The sequence below is a fragment of the Nymphaea colorata genome, chromosome 13 (assembly GCF_008831285.2).
Source record: "Nymphaea colorata isolate Beijing-Zhang1983 chromosome 13, ASM883128v2, whole genome shotgun sequence".
NCBI classification, from domain to species: domain Eukaryota; kingdom Viridiplantae; phylum Streptophyta; class Magnoliopsida; order Nymphaeales; family Nymphaeaceae; genus Nymphaea; species Nymphaea colorata.
Window position 1 is genome coordinate 3,821,028 of NC_045150.1, and position 23,802 is coordinate 3,844,829.

Consider the following 23,802-nt stretch of genomic DNA (forward strand, 5'->3'; position numbering starts at 1 on the left):
ACTTAACCAAAATTGAGGTAGGTTCTTGAAACACTCACATGATAGTTCTAATCTCTAAGGGTCTCTTCAAGAATGAGATTTTCTAAAATAGTGTTTGTTAACCAAAATTTGCTGGCATAGCCATAGCTTTGAGATATTGAGTAGTTAAAAAAAAATTAGTACATGAACCTATTCTTGATATATGCCCATTTATTTTGGTGTGCTTTTGTAAAACTTTTCTTTTAAAATCCCCCTTGTGGCAGTCTCTCTTGTAGGTGGAGTTGAGAGTTCTCTTAGCACATTTTGGTCCGTCCTTGTTCCTCTCTCTCTCTCTCACACACACACACAGGGATGTGGAGGCTAAAGGTGGGGGAGGGAGTTGGAGATGCATGGCTGAGGACGGCCAACAATCACGTAGGGAGGGATGTGTGGGAGTTTGATCCTGATTTCGGGTCGGAGGAAGATCGAAAGGCGATCGAAGAGACGCGGGCAAATTTCACCAGACATAGGTTTGAGAAGAAGCACAGCTCCGATCTCATCATGAGAATGCAGGTGAGGATGCATGGAACGATAATTTCATCATCTTCCTATATATATCAAGCATGCATGTGTGGATTTTTTCCTCCTAGCTGGCTACCTGTAAGACGAACCATGCATTCTTTCTATATGTTGACCTTCTCTTTAGTTTTCCTAGTTCTTTCATTTTAGAGTAAAGCAGTCAATCTTCTAACTAGTACTTGGCCTAAGAAGGCTTCAATCACCACCTTCTGTTGTTGCTTCCGTCAGTCATCCAAGCGAACATAATGGACATTTTTCAGAACTTTTGTGCAATTTTACCTTCGAATCTCACATATAAATAGTTTTAAGGACCAGAATGTCAAGTGACTGGGGGAGATCCACATCTGATAGGGAGTCAAGCACCCACCCAACTCTTTGTCTTCTTAAGATAAAGGGCTTGCTCTAGATGCCTCGATGCGACTCTTGCTGTGTTTCAGTATTGATGACCTTTTTTGGATGCACATAAGGCAGCCACCCCAACCCTTTCCAAAATTTAAAAAACCAGGAATGACCTTCCAATATCCAGCATAACATAAACCTGACCTTAAAAACCAGGAATGACCTTCCAATTTTCCAGGATAACATAAACTTGACCGCAATTTTCATGGGTGTGCTCAATTCAACCCGTGTTTGACAAAGTGATGGGATGAAGATTGGCTACGAAGATACGTTTATATATTTTTCTCTTTTTTCTGTGAGCTGGAAAGACTTTCTGGAGAAAACTCAAGCTGCTGCGACTAACATGTCCTGTCCAGCAATGTGAAACTTGGGGACTGTTTGGAAACAGTAATATTTATTTTGCCGTTTTATGTATCCAACATACAAATTAATTAAATTCATTAGATACTTTAAAAAGTATTTCATAGATCTGTGCAATTAAATTCATTAGATACATTTAAAAAGTATTTCATAGATCTGTGCAACAATAAAAATTCTGTTGTTTCCAAATGACCCCTTGAAAGTAAATGGGTACCTTCAATTCCATAATCAAGGTCGGTCTGCAGAGGCCAGAAATATGCAAATGGGCACCTTCAATTTGGCTACCAAGTGATTCGTTTTTCATTTAATGCCTTCTGCTACACACTAGCTGCATTATTAGGTGGGGTTTGCCTTTGGACATATTGTTTTGTCTAATATATGACACTGTAAAAAAATTATGGAATTCATTTTTTGGTGATTAACTTGTAAGTTCTTTCCACGAACAAGTCAACTTGACATGTGCATAATACTCGATAGGGGTGGGTATCGGGCCGGGCTGGGCCGGCCCGACCCGGTAAGGGCCGGCCCAGGCCCGGCCCAATAATATTGCGGGCCGGGCCTGGCCACCAAAAATTAGGCCCGGCCCGGCCCGCCTGCAAGGAGGGAGAACGGAGAGGGGAAGGGAGAGGAGGGAGCTGAGAGGGAGAGGAGGAGGGAGACGGGAATGGAGATTGGAGACTGAGAGAGAGAGCGGAAGGGAGAGGAGGAGGAAGGAGGGGGAGAGCAGAGAGGGAGACTGGAGATTGGAGACTGAGAGGGAGACCGGAAGGGAGAGGAGGAGGAAGGAGAGGGAGAGGAGCAGGGAGAGCAGAGAGGGAGAGGGAGAGAGACGGTAAGGGAGAGGGAGAGGGAGAGGAGGAGGGAGACCGGAAGGGAGAGGAGGAGGAAGGAGGGGAATCGGAGCAGGGAGAGGGAGAGGGAGGCGCGGGACTGAGAGGGGATCGGGTAAGGAGAAGAGGGAATGGAGGTGGGCGACGAGGACGACGCTAGAGCGGAGTACAGAGAGGCCGTCTGGGAGGGCAGGGCCGCAGCAGGTAGAGACGGAGACGATGCTGTTGGCGACGGAGGAGAGCAGAGCCGCCGCCTCGTCTTGCTTCAGGTTAATTCCCTGCCTTGTCCGCTTCCTCGGCCTCTCCCTGGGCCTCCGGTTCCGCTTCTCGTCCGTCGTTGCCTTCTTCCTGGCCATCATTGTCAGGCAAGGGGGTCGTTGTCGGGCAAGGGGGAAGGGGGAGGGAGACGGGAACGGGGGGAAGGGGGAAGGGGGAGTGAGATGGGAAGAGAGCCCGTAGTATGGCCGATCGGGCCGCCGCCGGGCCGGCCTACCCGGCCCGGGCCCTGCCCGGCCCTGCTGCCGGGCCGGCTTGTCTGGAAAATGTCTTATCATCAAGCTGGCGTGGTGCTTATTTTTGGGCCCGAGTTAGGCTGAGTACCCATCGAGTCTCAGATTCTATGCATTAATCTTGCAATGCTTGACAATGCAGCGTAAAATTCAAAACGAAATTGAAGAGATGGGTGACATAGCACCACACCAATTGAAGAGATGGGTGCAGTAGAAATCATCTCTCAATCGGACAGTGGCATTCTCCTTTCATTTACTCAAAGTACAAGAATGAGTAGCAAGATATCATCCAAAAAGAAAAACCCAATTTCACCAAATAGAGAGCAAGAGGCCCATTGAACTAGGTATATTAACTAAAGATAATTTATCACTGCGTTGTAAGATAATCCTAATTGTATACAGTATCTAAGTTTCTTTATTTTTACAAACACATGAGAGAGAGAGAGAGAAAGAGAGAGAAAGAGAAGCAAGTATCACAACTCCTGCAAATTCAGCACTTACCTTTACCGGGCTAGGTGAGTGGAATCATTTTAATCGCAACTGTACAGAATTTGATTAGTAATCATAATTGTTTGTTTATGCTCTTAGAATTGTTTAACGAATATTGTTCAAGTGAAGATCTATGTCACCAGAGTGCGGGGTGCGGGTGCGGGTGCCGGCGCTGCACATCTCAAAAAATTTGGGTGCGGTGGTGGAGGAAGACTATTTATTAATATTATTAATTTATAATAATAATATATATGACAAAATTATCTTTAAATCATAAAATTATTAAATATGAAAATCAAAATTAACAATTTTTCCCATTTCTTTCTTAATAACAAGATTAGGTTCGGGGTCGGTGGAACGAGGCAAAGCGCTCCATTGTTCAATAAGGAACGAGGCTATTCCTATAACAATTTTGGTTTTGGATAAGTCAAATTGGATCAAAATCCAAATCCAAACCCAAACTCTATCAATCGCCCGACCGGTTCCCCTTGCTCGTCTTCCTCTTCCTCATCTTCCTCTATCTTCCTCTTGGTTGCCCTCTCAATCTCTCCATATAGGTGACATCGACACAGAGAAAAGAAGGTGGAGGAAGGAGTAGTGGCGGCGGCGGTGCAGCGCGGTGGCGATTTGCTTCTCTTCCTCCCTCTCTTATCCGTTTCCCCCTTTCTTCCCGTCCTCACCTCTCTTCCTCCCTCTCCCATCTGTTTCTCCCTTTCTTCCCGTCCTCACCTCTCTTCCTCCCTCTCCCATCCGTTTCCCCTTTCCTCCCGTCCTCACCTCTGTTTCTTCCTCTCCCATCCGTTTCCCCCTTTCCTCGGGTCCTCACCTCTCTTCCTCGCCTCTTTTCCTCCTTGCTCTCCCTCTCCCTTTTCCCAAAATAGTGCTCCTCATCCGATGCGGTTTGGGTGCGCATCAAGCCCGAATCCGCACCCGCGTAGGCGTGGGTGCGAGTCCAATCCAACGACGCGGGTGCGAGTCCAATCCAGCCGCACCCTGGTGACATTGGTGAAGATCAGAAGCAAAAGATAAGTGAAAAGAATTTTAATATTAAGGAAAATATTCGTATTGAAGGTTTAATCAACTGGAAAGGACAAAGAATAGCAGCAATAATTAAATAATAGAGAAGACGTCGGAGAGTGAAAGTTGTCAAAATCCGAATAAGTGCATCTACTGCACAAATTTTCCTCGATAAAGGTTGGTTTGGCCGAACTGGGCGGATTCGCGTCTAATTTGGTTCGGAAGAGAGACCAAAACCAAAAGCTGCAAAGTTCCTGCTATACGGAAAATGCCCAATATGATGATCTAAATCGACATAATTTTTCAACTTATGTGGATGCAATCGGTCTTCGACTCGATCCGCTCCTCCCTTAACATTCTAAAGAGAAAATAACAGTGTTCAAAATCCCAACTCTGTTAGTCTGTTTCAACCTATCACTTGTGAGAGCATTTGAATTGTAATTACATTTTCAAATAAGGTGGACGTGCAAGTACTCTCATTCAACGACATGAAATAGATCCGCTTTTTAGGTATTAGGGGCAGAGCCAAGTATTCTCTCAATTTTTTTTAATTTTATTTGGAAAATGATATTTTGGTCTTTGTCTAATTTTTGAAACTATAATTCGGTTTTTTTTTCTTAAAAAAAATGTAGGATCTTCTCGGCTAGTCTGATACCTAATCTTGTGGGACATAAGGTTCCAATCCGTCTTTTGTATAACCATATCGCTAGGGATGTCAAAGTATCCGGATTTGGATGAAAATTTAATATCCGACTAAGAAATCGGATCGGATTTGGATTTACATAAATATCGGATCAGATTCAAATATAGATTTGGATCAGATTCATTTTTAAACAAATATCATGTATCTACTGCTTGAAAATTGGCAAAATCCAGTTCAAAATTTGGATTCGGATTCAAATATAAATATAAATATCAGATTCGAATCAGATTTGGATGGTAAAATCGGATTTTGGATTTGGATTCGGATATGACTTTGTTTTATCTGGATTCGAATCTGAATTTGATTCCGAATACATGAATATCTGAAAAAGTGGATATGATTAAAGATGTATCTGATCCAAATCTGATCTGTTGACAATTGACATCCCTACATATAGCAATCCCCCATGCTTTACGCATAATTCATAAATCATAATTCACTTTTTTTAAAAAAAATTTCTAGAGTTTAAAGATTTCTGTTTTCTGTCATAACACGCTTTGTAGAAGCAGTTAATTAAACGGTTTTTATGTTATATCAATTAATTAATTACACACTTTTATTTTATAACCTTTTTTAGAAAAAATTCAGAAATACATTTAAGGAATTGATTAATAATAATAAGCACACCTAACCTTTTTGTATTCTTGAAAAAAAACGCTCAGGTAATCATTAATAGAAAAACAATCATTTTGCATAAAAAGGACCAAATTTGTAAGCTCATTTATTTTCACTAGTTTTCTATAATATTATGTGTGATTAATTATGTTTAAATAACTTTGTTTCTCTATATATCAAAATAACGACGTGATATTTTTTGTTCATATTAAAAAGATTTTCAAGGGACTGATTTAACAACTGATTCTTATGAACCTTTTTTTTCTTAACAATAAAAAGATTTTGGTTCTTATTCCTGGCAATACAAGATCGGAAGGCTTTAACTTGAACACACAAAAAAAAATGTAATCTTTGAACTGTTGTTTTTAGTGTACATATGTCAAAGTTATTTTATTTTTGTTGGAAGCTGATTCAGGTTTGGATCAACAAATTCAGAACATTAGACAATTAACCAAAACATTTCTATTTTGTGAACATGATTTCTTGCAATATGTAGTATGCTGGAGTCATTGGCAATCAAGCATCTGCCAGTCTTGGTTGTGTACTTGTTGGTCACTTTTCTTCTTCTTTTTTTTTTTTTACTTATTGGAAAGATTGGTTGAATTTTCATTTGATTAGTATGGAGGCTAAATTGAATTTAATTTTGCATGCAATATATTCTACAACTTTTAGAAAATCATACATTAATCCAGTTTCACTTCTAGTAGTCATGTGGTTGCTTGTCTATGAACCCAGTGATAAACATAATTAGTTTCCTAATTAGCTATTATGGAAACCCACACTAACACCCCTGGTCCTTTTAAACTAATGCAGTTTGCAAGAGAAAATCCATGTGACTTGTCCATCCCTCGTGTGTTCGTTAAAGATGGTGAAGATCCTTCAGTGGAGGCTGTGACACAGACTTTGCGAAGGGCTCTTCAATTCTACTCAACTTTACAAGCACATGATGGCCATTGGCCTAGTGATTTTGCTGGTACATTGTTTTGTATGCCTGGATTGGTAAGTTTCTAGTTTTCTTTTTTTTTTTTTTTTTCAATCTCTTATGTAGGAAAAGTCAATGTCATCGTGTGTCAAATAGTTGTCAGATGGTTAAAATTTAAAAATTTGTTACTAACATACCACAACATATAATTTTCTTATATATGTACACACACAATATGAAACGTGGATTTCTCTGACCATTTGGATGCTTTGGATCTCACTATATATATATATATATATATATATACCAGGTAGCACCACCTACTGCAGCGACGGTGGGCCCACCAGTGATGGCAGGGGAGAAACGCCGGAGGAAGAAGGGTAAAAGGAGAAGGGTGGGGGGGGGGGGAGAGAGATTGGACCATCCAATTACAATTCGGACAGTTCAGATTTGATGTCTATTAAATATAGAGTCATTTTTAATTGTCCTCTGCATATATGTTCAGCTGTTATTCACCGTCAGCATGTCTAATATTTAATGTCTGCACAAATACACAACTAACATTTTAAAAATTTTAGTTTACCGCTTGAGTTAAAATGTGTACAAAAAAGAGAGTTTCTTTTAATTGAATAAGAAATTACAATATAACATTTCCACTAAAATTTTCCTCCGGTTTCTTTTGTGAACTTCTCCCCTTTCTTATTGAACTTATGAAACACCCTGCATCCTTGCCAACTTCCGTTGGATTTCACTTTGTTTACATTCTCCCTCCCTCTCCCTCTTTAGGTTTTCCTTTCTTCCTTTTGAGTTAGGTGAAAATACTTCATTCATCCTTCCTCTAAATCTGCTTATTCCATTCATCCATCCATCTTCCACCATGATTACGGAAGGGTGAGGAAGGAGAAGGTGTGGGCAAAGCCCTAGTGAGGGGTGGGTATCTTCTTCAGGACATGGTTGTTGTGTTTCTGAAAACTACCTCTTTGAAATTTGCCTGAAAACATGATTTTTTAAAAAATGTTAGGCATGTGTTTGAGAAACCATGCAATGTCATGTGCTGTTTGTAATTCTTCCTTAGAACTATTCAGTTTCAAGAGGGGGAGATCTAAGTGGTGTTCTTTTTTTTTTTCGTACTCAGTTAACTGGATGGACATAACAATCCAAACAATTGGACTGCGTTTCCATCTTCTATACTTTCAATAGAAAATAAGTGGGCGGGAATTATCAACATTATTGCATGTTGTATTGCAGGTAATTGCTCTATATATTACTGGAGCGTTGCATAATGTTCTATCTTCAGTGCATATACAAGAGATGTGTAACTATCTATATAATCATCAGGCAAGGATGAACATTACACATTTCTCATTGTTTTCTTTTATTGCTCTATCTCTCCTTTTTTCTCTTCACTATTCTTTGTTGTTGCCGAACTTGGATATTTTTTCTGAGATGTTAAAAAAGTTTTGAGGGAGTTGCACTATTGTGGATATTATGGTTTTAGAATGAAGATGGAGGCTGGGGATTTCATATCGAAGGTCCTAGTAGGATGTTCAGTACAGGATTAAACTATGTCACTTTAAGATTGCTTGGGGAGAGACTTGAAGGAAAGGAATCATGTCCATTGGAGAAAGCACGAAAATGGATCCTTGATCGAGGTGGTGTGATTTTCATACCATCATGGGGAAAGATGTGGCTTTCGGTATGGTAGACCTCTAATTGCTTTTGTGCACATTTGTGGCTTTCAATATCATAACATATCTTGTTTTATATTGTGAATTAAGATGCTTGTGTTTTTTTTTCAAATGTGCCCATATCTTCCCATGAGCAATTTGGCTACAATCCAAAACATTAAGTATAGACATGCATGATAGATGATGCATTTCTTATGTCATAATGTCGTGGAAAACAGAAAGTAGTACAATACATTTTACATATAGTGGATGAATGCATGCGTACCACTTGGGTGTAGAGTAGCTCATAGCTTAGGTTCTAAATCCTTGCAAAAGTGTGAGATAATTTTTGAAGAATTATAACTTCTGTTTTGAGGTAAGCTAATCCATGATGATGGCAGGAAACTTGCATGTGTACGTCACCATTCACCAGAAGCTGCACTTTTTCTAATGTTGATAAATTCACCATAGTGTCTTCAATATTGTTGGTTGCTATATTAATTGAGAAAACACCAATTATTCAGTCCCTTGATTTTTTTCTTACTTACTCAAAATGATGATATTTGAACTACATAACTATGATCCTGTAAGAGGTCATTCCATGGAAAGATAATCCATTGAATCATGTAAAGACTCACTCCTAAAATGGGAAAGTTTTTAGAATACACGTTAACTATGGCAACATCAAAACAAACTCAAGGTCCTGATGTTGTTAAAGATGCATATAAGTTTTCACCCCCCCTCTCTCTTTTATTGGATAATAGAAAAAGTGAACTGTATGTCTATGTCAAGATTGCATCTAAGTCACAAGGACATGTCAAAAATGGTGCTGCACCAGCATCGATACAGGTGCGGGTGAATCCACACCTTGACATGGCAACCGACTTGGTTTGCTGGCTGCTGCAGACCGCACTCTCTCTTGTTTTCTCTTGTTTTTTTCTTTTTTTCTCTCCCATCTTCTGTCTCTCTTGCCCCTGTTTTCTCTCTTTTACCTCTTTTTTCCCCTCCCTTTTAAGAGAGAGTTTTCTTTTCAAAGGACGAGAAACTTGACATCCTTTTTTAAAGGACATCATATTTTATTCGTCTACATTTTAATTTTTTTAATGAAGATTATAGGCTTGCTCATCCTTTGTAAAGGATGATTAAGGTTGTTGGCTGCTCTCCATTAAGGTGGACGATCGTGCCTCTCATCCTTTTATTAGTTTATTTGAAATTTGAATGAGCTTAACATAACCTTGATAAAAAATTAAAAAGGCAATAAACCATCAAACTTTAGTTACTTATATACCAGATTATATATGTATGCCCTCGCTACAGCCGCACCCACATTTTTTTTTTTGGAACCGGACGCATACCGCAACAACACAGGCAGCCTGCACTGCACCTATGTGACATAGCTTTGCATTAAGTAGCACAACAAAAACAACCTACAAGAATAAACTGTCATATGGTCAAGATTTTATGAGAAAGAAGAACACATGCTGCAAATACTGGACATTTGATTGAGAGGATAACTGAGGCTAGTCTTTCGCTCATTGAATTGCTTGGCAGCTGCATAGTTGAAGATAAGGAGAAAAAAAAAAAAAACAGAACTGAGATCATAAAAGGCTGTAAGGTTCAAACATCATTAGTTGATCTTGAAGATGAGGAACCAAGGTTAAATGAATCAAAATGTCTTTTGTTAATCAATGGTGCAAAAATTTAGGTGTGTTTTCAACAATATAAATGTTTTATATTTGCTTTTAATCTTCATCGGTAGTTTAAAGTGCATTTCGGAATTTCCTTTATGAATTCTGCATTTGTAATGGTACATGCTGCACAAACTTCGTTCAGTAGTCTATATTTTTAGAATATGAACTTCTGCAAAAACTGAGTACGTAACATATAATGCATTTTTCTATTCACAAAAGTATGTATTTTTAGAAAATGACGGACTGAATCAAGTTAATATTTCTTGATTAACTAATATAGGTGCTTGGATTATACGATTGGTCTGGCAACAACCCATTGCCCCCTGAGATATGGCTTCTTCCTACCTTCCTTCCTATTCATCCAGGTAATGGTCAATTGTTATTGGTAATTTCACTTGGTTATTGAAGATATAAACCATTTTTTCCCCGGTAGCTAGTTGTCATTACAGTTGAGCAATGGATGTTGATCTTTGAATAGCATTCCTTGCACACACTACTGCACAAGAAGATATCTCCCAAAAAGATAGTTTTCCTCATTCCCAAAACTGAAATTCGGTTCTTGTAAAAACTAGAGCCTCATTTGATCGGTACCAACTATTGATAATTGCTCAACTTTTTTGAGGTGTGACATTGTGAATTGGTTTCCCCATAGTAATATCACAAAAGTCCAAACTTGCACCAACATGAGCATAAGGGAAGGAGCAGGTAGCACAGTGTCAGACAACATTCCAGGGTAACATGGAACAAAAATAGTGTAGAGTCAGTATATTTGTTTGTGTTCAAGATTAATAGTAGTAACCGAGATTAATAGTAGTAACCGTGTAAAATTGCATAGTTATTTTTCTCTATAGCTAAGGCTGTTGTTCACCCATAAGCTTAAGTAATTATTCATATTTATCCTTTTTGTGTCTACTTTAATAGAATGCCTTTGCGAACTACAATAGGCACATGTTCTAGTTATACCATCTGCATTACTTCTCCTAGTTTTACGAAAGTTGTTTATGTTATTATGAGCATTATAAAATTGTGTGGTTTCTGGTTACAATATTGGCGCTCCTTTTGTTGCGTATTTTTTTTAAGTCTCTCAACCTTTTGAAGTATCGTCACTATTTTATTTTCTTTTATGGAAATATTTCCATAGAGTTTATTACCAAATAAAGATTCATGACGAACAGGACTAAAACCACGCAACAACAATCTCTACAATACTAAAAAATTATAAACTCACAAAGTCGATAATGGTTCTTCACAATAAGCACATAAAAGCACAACAAAAGGAATAAAAGGTTAATTATGCATTTCACCAAAATTGCTGAGGAAGCATAAAATTTTGAATATTGTAGAAATGCCTTTATTTTTACAGATTCTCCAACACGTATATTTGGAGTTGTTGGGCCACTTGAACCAAGGTCGAGATTTCAAATTGACCTTCAAAGTTTGAAAAAAATAAATAGTACAAAACTTACGAATGATGATAAATCTATATCCATTATATATCTATCTAATATGCATATAAAAAAGTGTATATAAACCTATACAATGTGTGTATATATATACACACACGCGCACAAAATTGCATGGACACAAACACCAGTGTTAGTGTCAGACATGGCCATGGCTGTCGGACACTTTGAGCCCTAAAGAATTAGACACTTGGACATGAATAAATAAAGATACATACACACACTGCCTTTGTTCTTTTGTCATTTTTTTAAAAAGGGAGGACATTTAATCGCCTTTTCAAAAGGATGACCAGGACATATTCCCTTTTTTATGATGACCAATGTTTTCATTTTTAAATGAAAACCCTGGTTATCCTTTAGAAAAAGAACAGTCCTTTACTATTTTTAAAATATTTTTACCAGAGAGAGAGAGAGAAATTCATGTGTTTCTTGATTGAAAGGAGGAAGAATGATAGAAGAGAAAATGGAGGGAAAAAGAAAGAGAAAAAGAAAAATAAAGAGTTAGAGAGAGAGAAAGAAGAGTGGAAAAAGAAAAAAGGAGAGAAAAGAAAGAGAGCGAGTGGACACACATACGAAGCTTCACCTTTTAAAACTAAAGAATCAAAGGAGCATGTTGGTGTTAGTGTCTAACAGGGCCTACCACTGATATTTTAGATTTAAGAAGTATCCATGCAACACCATGCATATTTGTATAGGTCCTAACACCATCCATCAAAACACCAACAATCAAACTTATGGTATTATTATAAAAAGTTTGTAGAGAAGATAGTTGAACCTCAAGGAGAATGATGCCTGGGCAAAGAGGATTCAGATCTCCTCCTTATCAGTTGCTACCGGATGAATGGCTAAATAGGTAGATTCCCCTTTGCTTTTAATTCTTTCCTCTCCATTCTCTCTCTTTCTCAGTGGGCTGGAGGGGATGTTCCGCTAGAGAGAGAGAGAGAGAGTTTTAGGGTTGTTACTTTGTCTATCTAACACGGGCACACAAATGCTTGTTACTTTGTCTTCACCTTGCTTCTATTAGGGTTGAAATTTTCATCTTAGTGCCTTCATACGCTTTAGCTGGTCATAGGTATGCCATGCAGCATTAGGAGGACATCAATCCATATGGAATTCCACCCAAGCATTCTTGAGTTATCACTTTAGTTCTCCAAAATTGCTAGACCAAGGTAGCTCTAGATTTTGGAAATATTCTTTGGTTTTTCCTAACCCAGGGTCTACTTTTGTTAGGCAATAAAAGACACCATATTTGCATGTGAACCCAAGGAACTTAACTTGCTCATGTCGTAATTGATACCTAGAGCACCATATTTGGGCACATTTGACTTTTTTATCCTCAGCTTAATAGCACCCTGTTCTAGAATAAAACTTGAAATATACCTTAACAGTTTTCATATTGTTAAATAATTCCTTTCACCTGGCATATGATATCTGCTCTTCTCAGTAGAGGGTTTGTGCAGCCCAAGGCAACACATTAAATCAACTTAACCCATTATCTATTAGCATATAACATCGTTTCATTAGTTTTTCTTATTTCGATATCCGGTCTAGTTTGTAACATTGCATATCAAAACCAACCACGGAATGGACTGACCACAAGTTTGATTTCTGCTTGAGCTAGCAACCCTTCAATTCCTTGCGAAGGATATCAAAGAACTTGCATAACTTTCTAGCCTTTGACAAATTATTCCTCCTTACTTTCTATATCAATACAAATCAGATGGTATGAGGTATCCTTGAGAGAGTTACCTGTAATCCTTTGACAGCCAATATTAATTTTCGCTCATATAATTTTTAGTGCATAAGTCTAGGGATAACAAAGTAGGCTGCAAATAATAATTTTATTTCTCTAGCTGAAGTAACATAATCTTTATGAACCCCTCTAAAATAACTAATTTGTCTTTTGAAATTCTATCCATTGATTATAGGTAATTTTGGGAAATACTCAACGCACACAGAGTTATCTCCCAGGGGAGCTGACATCATTCGAAAAATCTATGATGTTATCAGGTCTGAATTTGCCCACGGTCCTCAACCATCTTACTTGGAGGGGGAACCGGATCATGCCTTGGGCCATGGCATTTTGCCATGGTCCTCGTCCAAGCCAATCAAGCCAGGGTACCTGCCCCAGGCTTAGTTGTAATTCGGGAGAGGGATTTCTAAACAGAAAGGAGGACGCAATGACCACACTCATTTGACTAGTTATCAAGAAGCACATGTCTCTGCAAAATTGAAAGTCCATGTTTGGATTCTTTTTTTTTTTTTAATTAGATGGACTCATGTCCAATGCAAGGAAGTTGGTAACCAGAAATATAAGAACTGAGACGGCTGAAAGCCAGATGGATGATGGCTGCAACTAGTCACCGTTCGTTAACATGTGAGATCAAATTATCAATAAACTTTATAATTAATTCACAAATATTTTTGAAAGCATGTTTCAATAAAATTTTTGGGAAAAGTTTTACTCATCAAGTTTTGTGGAGGAATGTCAATCACACACTACATTACCTCTCTTATCACGTATGCCTATTACTCACTACCACAACCATACAGAACTCACTTGATTTTATCCCAAATGTTGGAATAGTAGCTTGCAGTGATTCACCTAACACATGAGGTATCTAGTTCGTTTCTAGGATGGCCCAAATGTGTTAGGGAAAAGAATAATAAAAGCATGTGGCCCTTCATGCATGCACAGATTTCCATATCTGGCTTCAAACAGGGCTAGAGGGAAAGCGTGAACAAAAAGGAGGAAAACAACTTTTTGGAAAGGATGAGATTACCATGTATCCACCAAATTTTGATTATTTTCAAATTTTTCTATTATTGTTTCACAAAAAATCGGTCATCCGTGGTGGATCCACATGGCCTGAAGGCTAATTATTCTTTTTTAAAAAAAAAGGCTTCTTTTGCTTGTATTATTTTATTGTAACAAACATACATTGATAAAAAAATAAAAAAATAGAAAGAAAAAAATAGGATGTTCCATCCTATTATAAGCATTTCAAGCTAGCAGAAAAAAAGAAAAAGGAACTGATGAACAAGCTTAGAATCAGTTTTGGAAAAAGAAAATAATCTGATAATAAAGAAGAAAAAACGCCATTGGATGCACATCCTACAATGGAAACACAATTGACATGAGGATTTCTCTAGTGATTATTTTTTTATATGTTTGTTCATGCAGGAAAATTGTGGTGTCACTGTCGCGTGGTCTACACACCCATGAGCTACTTGTATGGAAATAGATTTGTTGGGCCTATCACAGAAACAGTCTTAGAACTGCGGAAAGAGCTTCTTCCTCTACCATATGATCAAGTAGATTGGAATAAAGCACGAAGTTTATGTGCAAAGGTTGGTGAATGCATATTGACCATTACTCACTAATGCATTCTTAACAGGAGGGTTGTTTGCTGAACCAAATAGCATGAGTGCCCTGCTTCAGGACTTATAATGCCATTCTTTACCTCTGGCTCATTTTAGCTAGCTTTTTTCTAAGTGTATTTTTTGATTAATGATTTTCTGCATCGAATTTATATATATACACACATATGTACATATATATGTATGTAAGTGTGTGTGTATGTTTATACATGCATATATACATATAATATGTATACACATATACGTATGTATTTATGTATGTATATAGTCATTTGGCATTTCCATCAACCTGAAGCTGTTTTTGATAAGTTAAGCTGTATTGATGGACTTGAGCATTCAAAAATCTACAATTTAGAAAAGAGGAAAATTTGTCAAATTCTAATCTATACATTGATTTGGGAAATGAGTTCATTAACCATCTTGAGATTGTTAGCTCGTAAAGTATAACAAAACCTTCATGGTATTTTTAGTGAATCCTATAATTTTGGATATCCTAAGTTCATTTAAGTCATCAAAATCAACTTTAGAACAAATCACATCATTTGCATTATATTTGGTGACACATCTACAGATATTTTGTCTAGTGTGTGTCACTTAGCTTCTTCAGTGCTCTGAAGTTGTTTTTGTGAACCCAGGTGCCAAATGGGTAAACAAGAAGTGCCCAAACTATAGCATTTGAAAAACAAATTTTGAAACTTCAAAGTACAGATTGGGTTCTAAATAATCAAGACATCAACAGCTTAAATATGTTGGCTGATAAAAACCAACCCGTACATCATATTTTCATAATTTCTTTTTTCAATATTACAGTCTCGGATAATCTTCATTCATATAAGGCATTAGATTTATAAGAAAAAACTTCAATGCATTGGAAAGAACATACACCTCCTTAAATGTCACTATAATTGGAAAGGGCAAACACCCTGGATATCTTTATATATGTCTGTGCACATGTGCTTGTACCTCTATTTATAGGTTTCTAAACTATTATATTTCTTGCGAACAAAATGTCATTTTTAATTTTATTACTATTGTCATAAAGATGGTCAAATCTGCAACATTGTGGTGGAAAGAACAACATATTCACACAAACTAGCAAGTGTTTTTTGGAATTTATCTTTATCAGAAATAGTGTTCCCATGCCAAGGAAATCTAAGAGGCAACTCCATGACAGTTAAGGAACCTTGTTTCCAATTGTGGAGTTCTCCCTTGAGTTACATCATTCATAACTTGGACATTTGTGAACAAATAGTAGTAGGATTATCTATAACTTTTTAGCTGATGTTTGGCACTCTAACAAGCACCTCGTGTGAGGAGTTAATTAAACAATAATTGCTTGATCCTGCTTCATTCGTAATACATCATTTTGGATTATGGACATGTGTAATTTATTGAACCATTGTCAACTGTGTCTTCCCATGTGATGAACTCAGTTGGCATTTTAATTGACAAATCAAAATAGCCGACAAATTATAACTATTATAAAGGCAATAATTTGTTTTTCCAAGGATGGTTGAACTGTTGTTTTTTTAGAAAATAATTGATAGAGAAAATTGGAGGGAAACATGGAGGAGAACCATTCACATCTATGTCAAGAAATGATGAATGAGGGTACATTGAGAGAAAACAAATAATGGGTAGTGCAACGACATGAAAAAAAGACAAGTACAAACATGATATATGCATATATCTGGGTCATATTTGACATGTGAGACATATTTGGTTCAAATATGATGTAATATATACGTCTACTCTAGATCTCTGCAAAAGGAAAAATGGCCATAAATTATCAGGTTTAAAATATGATGTGATAAATATGTTTGCTTCAGATCTGTGACAATTAAGAAATTGCAAGCTTGATGTCTGGGTTTGCTCATCCGCAACACGAGGAAGAAGGGAATACAAGAGAGAAAGGGGATTTCTTCAGCAGTATAATAGCAAGCTCAAGGGTTCTATGCATTCTAATCATATTAATCATGAAGATGTGAATTTAAAGGACTTAAAAAATACAAGAGTAAATAATAAAACAACAAGCTTGTCAATCTAGATCGGATCAAGATCCAAAGCAGAAAGACACGTATATACATGTGCCTTTCCAAACCTCTTTGTCCCTTAAGTTGTACATGGTCTTAAACCATGAACAACCTGCCTTTGGGCATGCAATATCTATCAGCATTTCTGCATATTTTCATTTCATTGGTTTGAACCCCAGCATTTATAACTTGTATTTTCTATCTGACTCTTTGTTTTTTACTTAATACTCATATTTTTGCTGTAGGAGGATCAGTACTACCCGAATCCACTCATACAAGATGTTCTTTGGGAAGCACTTCACAAGATTGTGGAACCATTCCTAAGGCATTGGCCTGGGTCTCTCTTAAGAGAGAAGGCTTTACAGACAGTGATGCAACATATACACTATGAGGATGAAAACACTCACTATGTTTGCGTTGGTGCAGTGAACAAGGTTTGTTTAAATATGTTATGCTTGTTGCTATTCCTTGAACGTGGCTTTATGGAGACACGACTTTCTTATATTACCTGTGAAAGAAATAAAATGCAAGAGCCATGTTGATTGATGTAGTTTTTGTTAGAAATATGAAGATTCAAACCAACATCTCTCTTGAATATAAAACAAAGGGAGAGCAGAAAGATGGAGGCTACAAACAGTCACAAAATTCCAACTCTCACCATGACCTTATCTCTTGGCATTATAAAGTAAAAGACCTCCATGAAGGACGATTAGGTCCCCTATCAAGTAATAATGAATACAATAATACAGAATATAGAATAAGTTACGTCTGCACCCAAGATCCACACTAGATCTGAATCGATGTTATATTAACAGCCTTCCTCAAGTTGTACATGGTTTTAATTGTGAACAACTTGCCTTAAAGAACCAAAACATATGCTTCAAAATTAAAGGCATCACAGCAGCTGACAGTGACAAAAGACTTCAGGTCACTAGAAATCATCTGTCATGAAGAATGTGAAAAAGCACAACCAAAAAATGACGTCTAACATAAGTCTTAGAATCAGAAAATCGTGTCAAAGGTAGGAAGGCTTTATTCTAGAACTCACATTGGAGAACTTGTTTTCAGATTTGAAGAGGAGATATTTTAGAATTCAACAAACACAATTTCAAAGGAGAAAGCAGAAGGAAAATGATGAATATGAAGGAAACAAGGAAGAAGATTGGTGAAAAGATAAATAGATCATCTAACCCACTTAACTAGAGAAGCAGTGATCCCTTGGGTCACCCTTTCAGAATCCACGCTATCAACACTTTTTTGATACCATGTCAGTTTTTAATGTTCAAAATTAATCCACTATGAAAACCAAGATGAAAATATAAAGGAGAAATCTCAGCAGCCACAAAGATGATAGGAAGCATGCCCTAGTCCTTCATTAAAAGAGAACATTTTACATGAAAAAATACATACAGCCTTACTTACAAAAATTAGGAATATGCCATTGTCTTCTAAGACTGCTTGCCAGAATGTACAACTAGATCGGATATATTAGGAACCCATGTCTAGTATAAGTCTTATTATGATTTTTCAATTTCATCTCTAAGGCTCTTGCTTCAGCTAGATTTCAGTTTATACTTAACAAACCTTCAGTGATCACACCATGAGTTTGAAGGGATGTTAAATCGCATGTAATAATTCTTGTAAGTACATCTATATGCATTTTTATATACTATATATGTCACAATATTTTATTGTTTAACATATATACACAAGCACACCACATAGGTCTCTTACATAGATTTTCTATTTTCTGTTTTATGTATGATTCTATTTTTTTCTATATTTTGTTTTTTGTTTCAGCCGACTGATCAACGGACGTAGAAATTGGCTAGAAAAACTAGCATTGGAGCTTGCTCACTGGCCGCCTGCTTTCTTTATATCTTTATGTCTCTTATTATAAAAAAGGGACTGATTTCCTATGTTTGGTGTGGCCTTAGAGCCTGCATTGCAATGATTCTCCATTTAGTAATACATTCGGCCTTTATTTGATTTGAGAGTTTCTTGTGTGTGAAAATTTGGTGGAGATTATTAGAACCTTTAAGTGACAGTTTTCTTGATTATTTTATGTTGTTTTAGCTCCGATTTACTTATATTCCCATCTTTTTTGTTATGTAGTTTTTGCTTACAAATTTTTCTTTCATTTCTTTTGTAAAATAGCAAAGGGAATCAAACCATATTAGTGATATTACATGTGGATATGTTGGTACATGTAAAAGTGTAAAAGTTAGCTTAAATTAATCAAATCATCAAGAAAAGTAGCAAATTATGTATCTAATTGCCTTAGTGGGGCCAATTTGGTGCGTATTGGCTGTTACACACATAACATTTTAGAAGCTGTTTCTATGCTGAGAAAGATCCTTTCTGAATGCTTTCCCATTACCTATCAAACTTTGGGTCCATTAGCTTCTTAGACAATTATATGGCTAACAAGTTGTTTGAAATGATAGGCCCTAAATATGCTTTGTTGTTGGGTTGAAGATCGAAATTCAGAAGCATTTAAGTTGCATCTTTCAAGAATACCAGATTATTTATGGGTTGCAGAAGATGGAATGAAGATGAAGGTGATAAAAAAACAATGCCTACTAGTTCAATCATATTAACTTGGGCTCCTATAACTGTTTTTGTTTGAAATAATATATTGGCAGAGTACCAATGGATGCCAGTTGTGGGATGCTGCTTTGGCTATTCAATCAATACTAGCAACTGAACTTGTTTCAGATTGTAAAACGACTCTTAGGAAAGCACATGACTTCATAAAATGTTCACAGGTTTGCTTGTTGAGCCTATATTAAAGGCTGCTGATTAGGCATTTCAAGCTTTGTGGTTCCTTGCATTTCAATAATGCATTTGGTCCTTGTCCTAAAGGTTCAAGACAATTGCTTTGGTGACTTTAGCTCATGGCATCGCCACACGTCAAAAGGTGCATGGACTTTATCAACAGCAGACTGTAGATGGCAAGTCTCAGATTGCACTGCCGAAGGACTGAAGGTGTCAAAATTTAGTGCCACCAAGATAAATGTTAAATTTGACCATATTCAATTGTAATTTTTAATTCATTTTCAGGCTGCTCTTTTACTTGCAAAATTACCATCAAATGTGGTAGGAGAACCTCTGGTAGTAGAGAAATTTTATGATGCTGTGGATTTGATCCTATCTCTACAGGCAAGCTAAATAGTTTACCATATCTAACTTTTCATTGATTGAAAATTGTTAACAAATTTCAGTATCATGTTTCAATTACAGAATCTGTGATAAGGATGAACCGCAGAATGCATACTAGGGAGTAACTCATAAATCAAGTTGCCACAAGACTATATGGATTTGACAATTTTGTTGTTGTTTTAGCTTTCCTATTTTATCTTTGTAGGTCAATTTTGTTTCTAATTGGCATGCTATATGATTGTCTTCATTGGCTGTTGCTTCTATCACATGGTTATATTGATTAGCAAGTTGCATCGGTGTACTCCATTCAAATCAATTTTTTGTTTTTCCTTTTCATAGTGTGTTCATGATTATGTGTAGCACTCTAGTTTACATTTCCTATTTTCCTTTCATAGTGTGTTAATGATTATGCTATCTTCTTTCATTTTAAAAAATGTTTCTTATGCATAATAAAAAGTAAACAAGAAAAAATTTTCTAATTCTTTTGGATGAGTATCTTTCAAATATTTGTAGCTATCTTATGAGATAAGAGCTAAAAGAGTTGCTTCTGATACAAACTGATTCATTCACAATAAGAAAATCTATATTTGTGTCTTGGAAAGGGATGTCAAATCTTGTTGATGTCACACACTATTTCATCATGAAAGGAGAAGAATCAGAATCTGGTTAATCAAGTTTGTTTTGATCCAAATATCCATTTGAAATTTTAAATTTAATATTGGCATAAGACTCACTTAATTGAGTTCAAGCTTCTGGTCAGCCTTTGTTTCGGGTATAGTTGACAAACGCACAAGTCGGACTCAAATTGGGTGATGACTAGGTCACTGGTCAGTGAGTTGACTCAGGGGCACATTTGGGTCAGGCCATAAGTATGTATAGTGTATTTTTGTTACTAAACAATAAAAAGTTTGAATACATCTATAATATAACAACTATCGAGTAAGTACAATCAAATTGCCATAGTTTTGTGATTTCAACTGCACAATAATAACAGGTAAGAAACTTGTGTTAGAATAATTTATTTTCTAATAATCAACTATATTATATTTCTTAGCCACATTAGGTCATAGCAGGAATGGGTGCTGAATGAAATAGTTTATAATCAGGTCGTCCAAAGCCAATTCAACCTATTCAGTTGAGAAATTGACTTTGATTTTTTTTTTTACTTAGAAGAGATGGAAAGCTCATTTTATATGGAGCTAGGGTCTCTTTGGACATCTAGATGGATTTGTGTCTGTTTTCCCAAAATTCATCTCATGTAAAGAACATGATATTGAATGTTCCACGATGTTCATTATGAACCAAAAGTTCCTTAACTAAGAGAAAAGAGAGCACTTGTTGGTGGCCTATATCACGTCAACTTTGTCACAAGAGATTCTTGCAGCAATTCTAGATGAATGTACAACTGTTAGCCTATACATATGTCTGTACATATAAATATATACAAATTATTACATTGTTTAACACTTAAACATGTAGGCTAAGACACAACATATAAAATAAATCTTTTATTAGAGGGCTAAAATGCTTGTCAAATACGTTACCTAAGTAAGGAAAAATCTCATAATGCATACAGCTCATTGGTTGAGTAAGCTGTTGGGCTTGCACCAGTGGGTAGCTTACTCCTGGTTGATGGGCAAGAATGACCAGGATATAGTTACACAAAAATAAAAAAAGAAAAAAGAAAAGTACAAAATGTATATAAAAGAAGAAATACATAAAAAATAAGAAAATACCAAAGTTACATATTTGTTATATGTACACAATTTTTTTGCATTATATACACATAATAGACACACACATTTCAGAGACTTTTTTTTTTTACTTTTTCTTTCCCTCACTCTATCACCTAATTCTCTTTCCACCTTTTTTCCTTTCTACAACCATTCTTTGAGGGACTGGAAAATACATTCATATAATTTCTTAGATACATGTGGTTCTCGATTAGTATTGGATGTAGTTCCAGAACATCTTAGTTTTTACATCCCATTCTGCCCAATTATGTTATCCAACCTCTACTTTATTAGACAGCTATGCCTTTGAAAAATAATGATTCATCTCATTGTACTACTATGTGGATTACCATACTATTTGCTTTGCATGGTTTCTCACAGAATAAATGTGGTGGCTTTGCGGCTTATGAGCTATCAAGATCATATGCATGGTTGGAGGTATATCCTTAGTCTATGCATTAATTTTTCTTTTTTTGAAGATAAAGGAAATTTTTGAAAAACCAAAATTCCCATGTTGTAGCTTCAAGTTCATTTCTTTCATGTCATACTAGAGCATCTTTCGAAACATTGAAGTGGGTGGGATGAGGAAAAATAGCATAGAAATGGTGCATTATGTTGTAGCTCACTAACTGTTTATAGTCGAGAACTGTAGCTTCACAAAGAAGCCATAGAGAATGTTACCATGAAACCAATGCACTTTATGATAGATAATTCACTGTTTAAATAGATACAAAAGTTGAGCAATAAAAGTATCAGAAACAATGAAAAACCTATGAACTGCTTAAGAGGTCACTTTAGTAACACTATTATATTATGACTTCATAGAGCTGTATATTGTGAAGAATCTTTTGATTTTCATTCTTACATGTTGCTTATGTAAGTCAATCTTGCACATTATATCATGAACATTACCAACACATTTTGCGTTTAATTGAGGTTTTATTTCACTGAGAGTAATCCAACTTGCATTTACGTCCATTCACAACGTAAAGACCTAGCTGATAACTGATGCTAACTCATGGAATCAAATATAAAAGCAAAGAACCTCTTAGGTATTGCTTGGAACATTCAATTCCTAGAACTGAACACCACTTTAATCAACTGAGTGGAAGAAGTTGGAAAAATTAGGTAACAGCTGCACTATGTGCATCTATTTGGTGCTAAGCTTTTGCGGGAATTTTGTATACCAAGTATAAACTGATAAGTAAGGGTGTATAAGGTTGAATAACACAACCTCTTCACAAGAGAGACCATTTTTAGCAACGGTTGATTTTTCCTGGTGTATATTTTAGTGTTTGATTGATCTAATCCACAGAAACCTGAAACGAAAATGTGCAAGATACAAAGCATAAATGAAAGGTGTAATCATTCAATTTCAGAAGAACCCAATTTGATAGTTCAACAACATAACATCATGGCTATCCAGGAAATAGGGGAGCATTGTAGGGATCACAAGATCCTTTGTTCTTGTGAAAGGGCCAATATATTTACGTTGAATTGCACTAAGCATTGCACAATGTCCACTAATAGTCATTTATATAATATCAATGTTGTTATTTAGTTTTGGAGGGTCATATGGTGTTCATATTATTAAAAAATGATGTTCCATGTATACCATAAAGCATGATGGAAGGGAATTTGTGCATCACACTGATCCCATATCTTAGTGCATAATATTTGCTCACACAACCAGCCTACTTTTCCATAAATGAAAGAAATATGAATGGTTTAACCATGAATATTGGGAAAAAGGAAGTGTTATTTTTCTTTCTTGTTGCTATGTGAAATGTGATACAATAGGATAACAAGTTAACATGTGAAAAATGGTTATTTTTTTATTACTTGTTTACAAATATGAATTAGGGGCTCAGAGCTTGTATAATTGTGGATAAGTTCTTACAATTGTTAGTTGCAATTACCTGTTGATTTTTCTAGAATGCTTGATAACTTTGGTATCACACTCTTTGCCCATTTTAAATCCAAATGAATTCATTGTCACTTTCAGATCATGAATCCATCTAAGTTCTTTGCGGCTATGATGATTGATTATCCGTGAGTACTTTCTCATCTTATGTTTGATCAACAACAAGTTACTGGACAATACTTCATTATGCACTAATGTCCTTTTTCTTTGTTCATTTAGATTCACAGAATGTACATCATCTGTCATTCAAGCCTTAGTAGCTTTTAGAAGCGTATATCCTGACTATCGAAAGGAAGATATAGAGATTTGTATCGCAAAGTCTCTTAGTTTCATTAAAAAGATGCAATTACCTGATGGATCATGGTGA

At 36.3% G+C, this 23,802-nt stretch overlaps 1 protein-coding gene across 1 annotated transcript; it reads left to right on the forward strand.

The window, feature by feature from the left end:
• The first annotated feature begins 330 nt into the window (after positions 1–330).
• LOC116266876 (cycloartenol synthase-like) lies at positions 331–23,802 on the forward strand. The gene is made up of 14 exons (XM_031648320.2): positions 331–531; positions 6,273–6,458; positions 7,630–7,719; positions 7,880–8,077; positions 10,020–10,104; positions 14,387–14,553; positions 16,862–17,050; positions 19,064–19,177; positions 19,262–19,384; positions 19,482–19,604; positions 19,680–19,778; positions 21,893–21,949; positions 23,517–23,563; positions 23,655–23,802. The coding sequence occupies exons 1-14, from the start codon at positions 331–333 to the stop codon at positions 23,800–23,802; spliced, it is 1,827 nt and encodes a 608-aa protein (XP_031504180.2).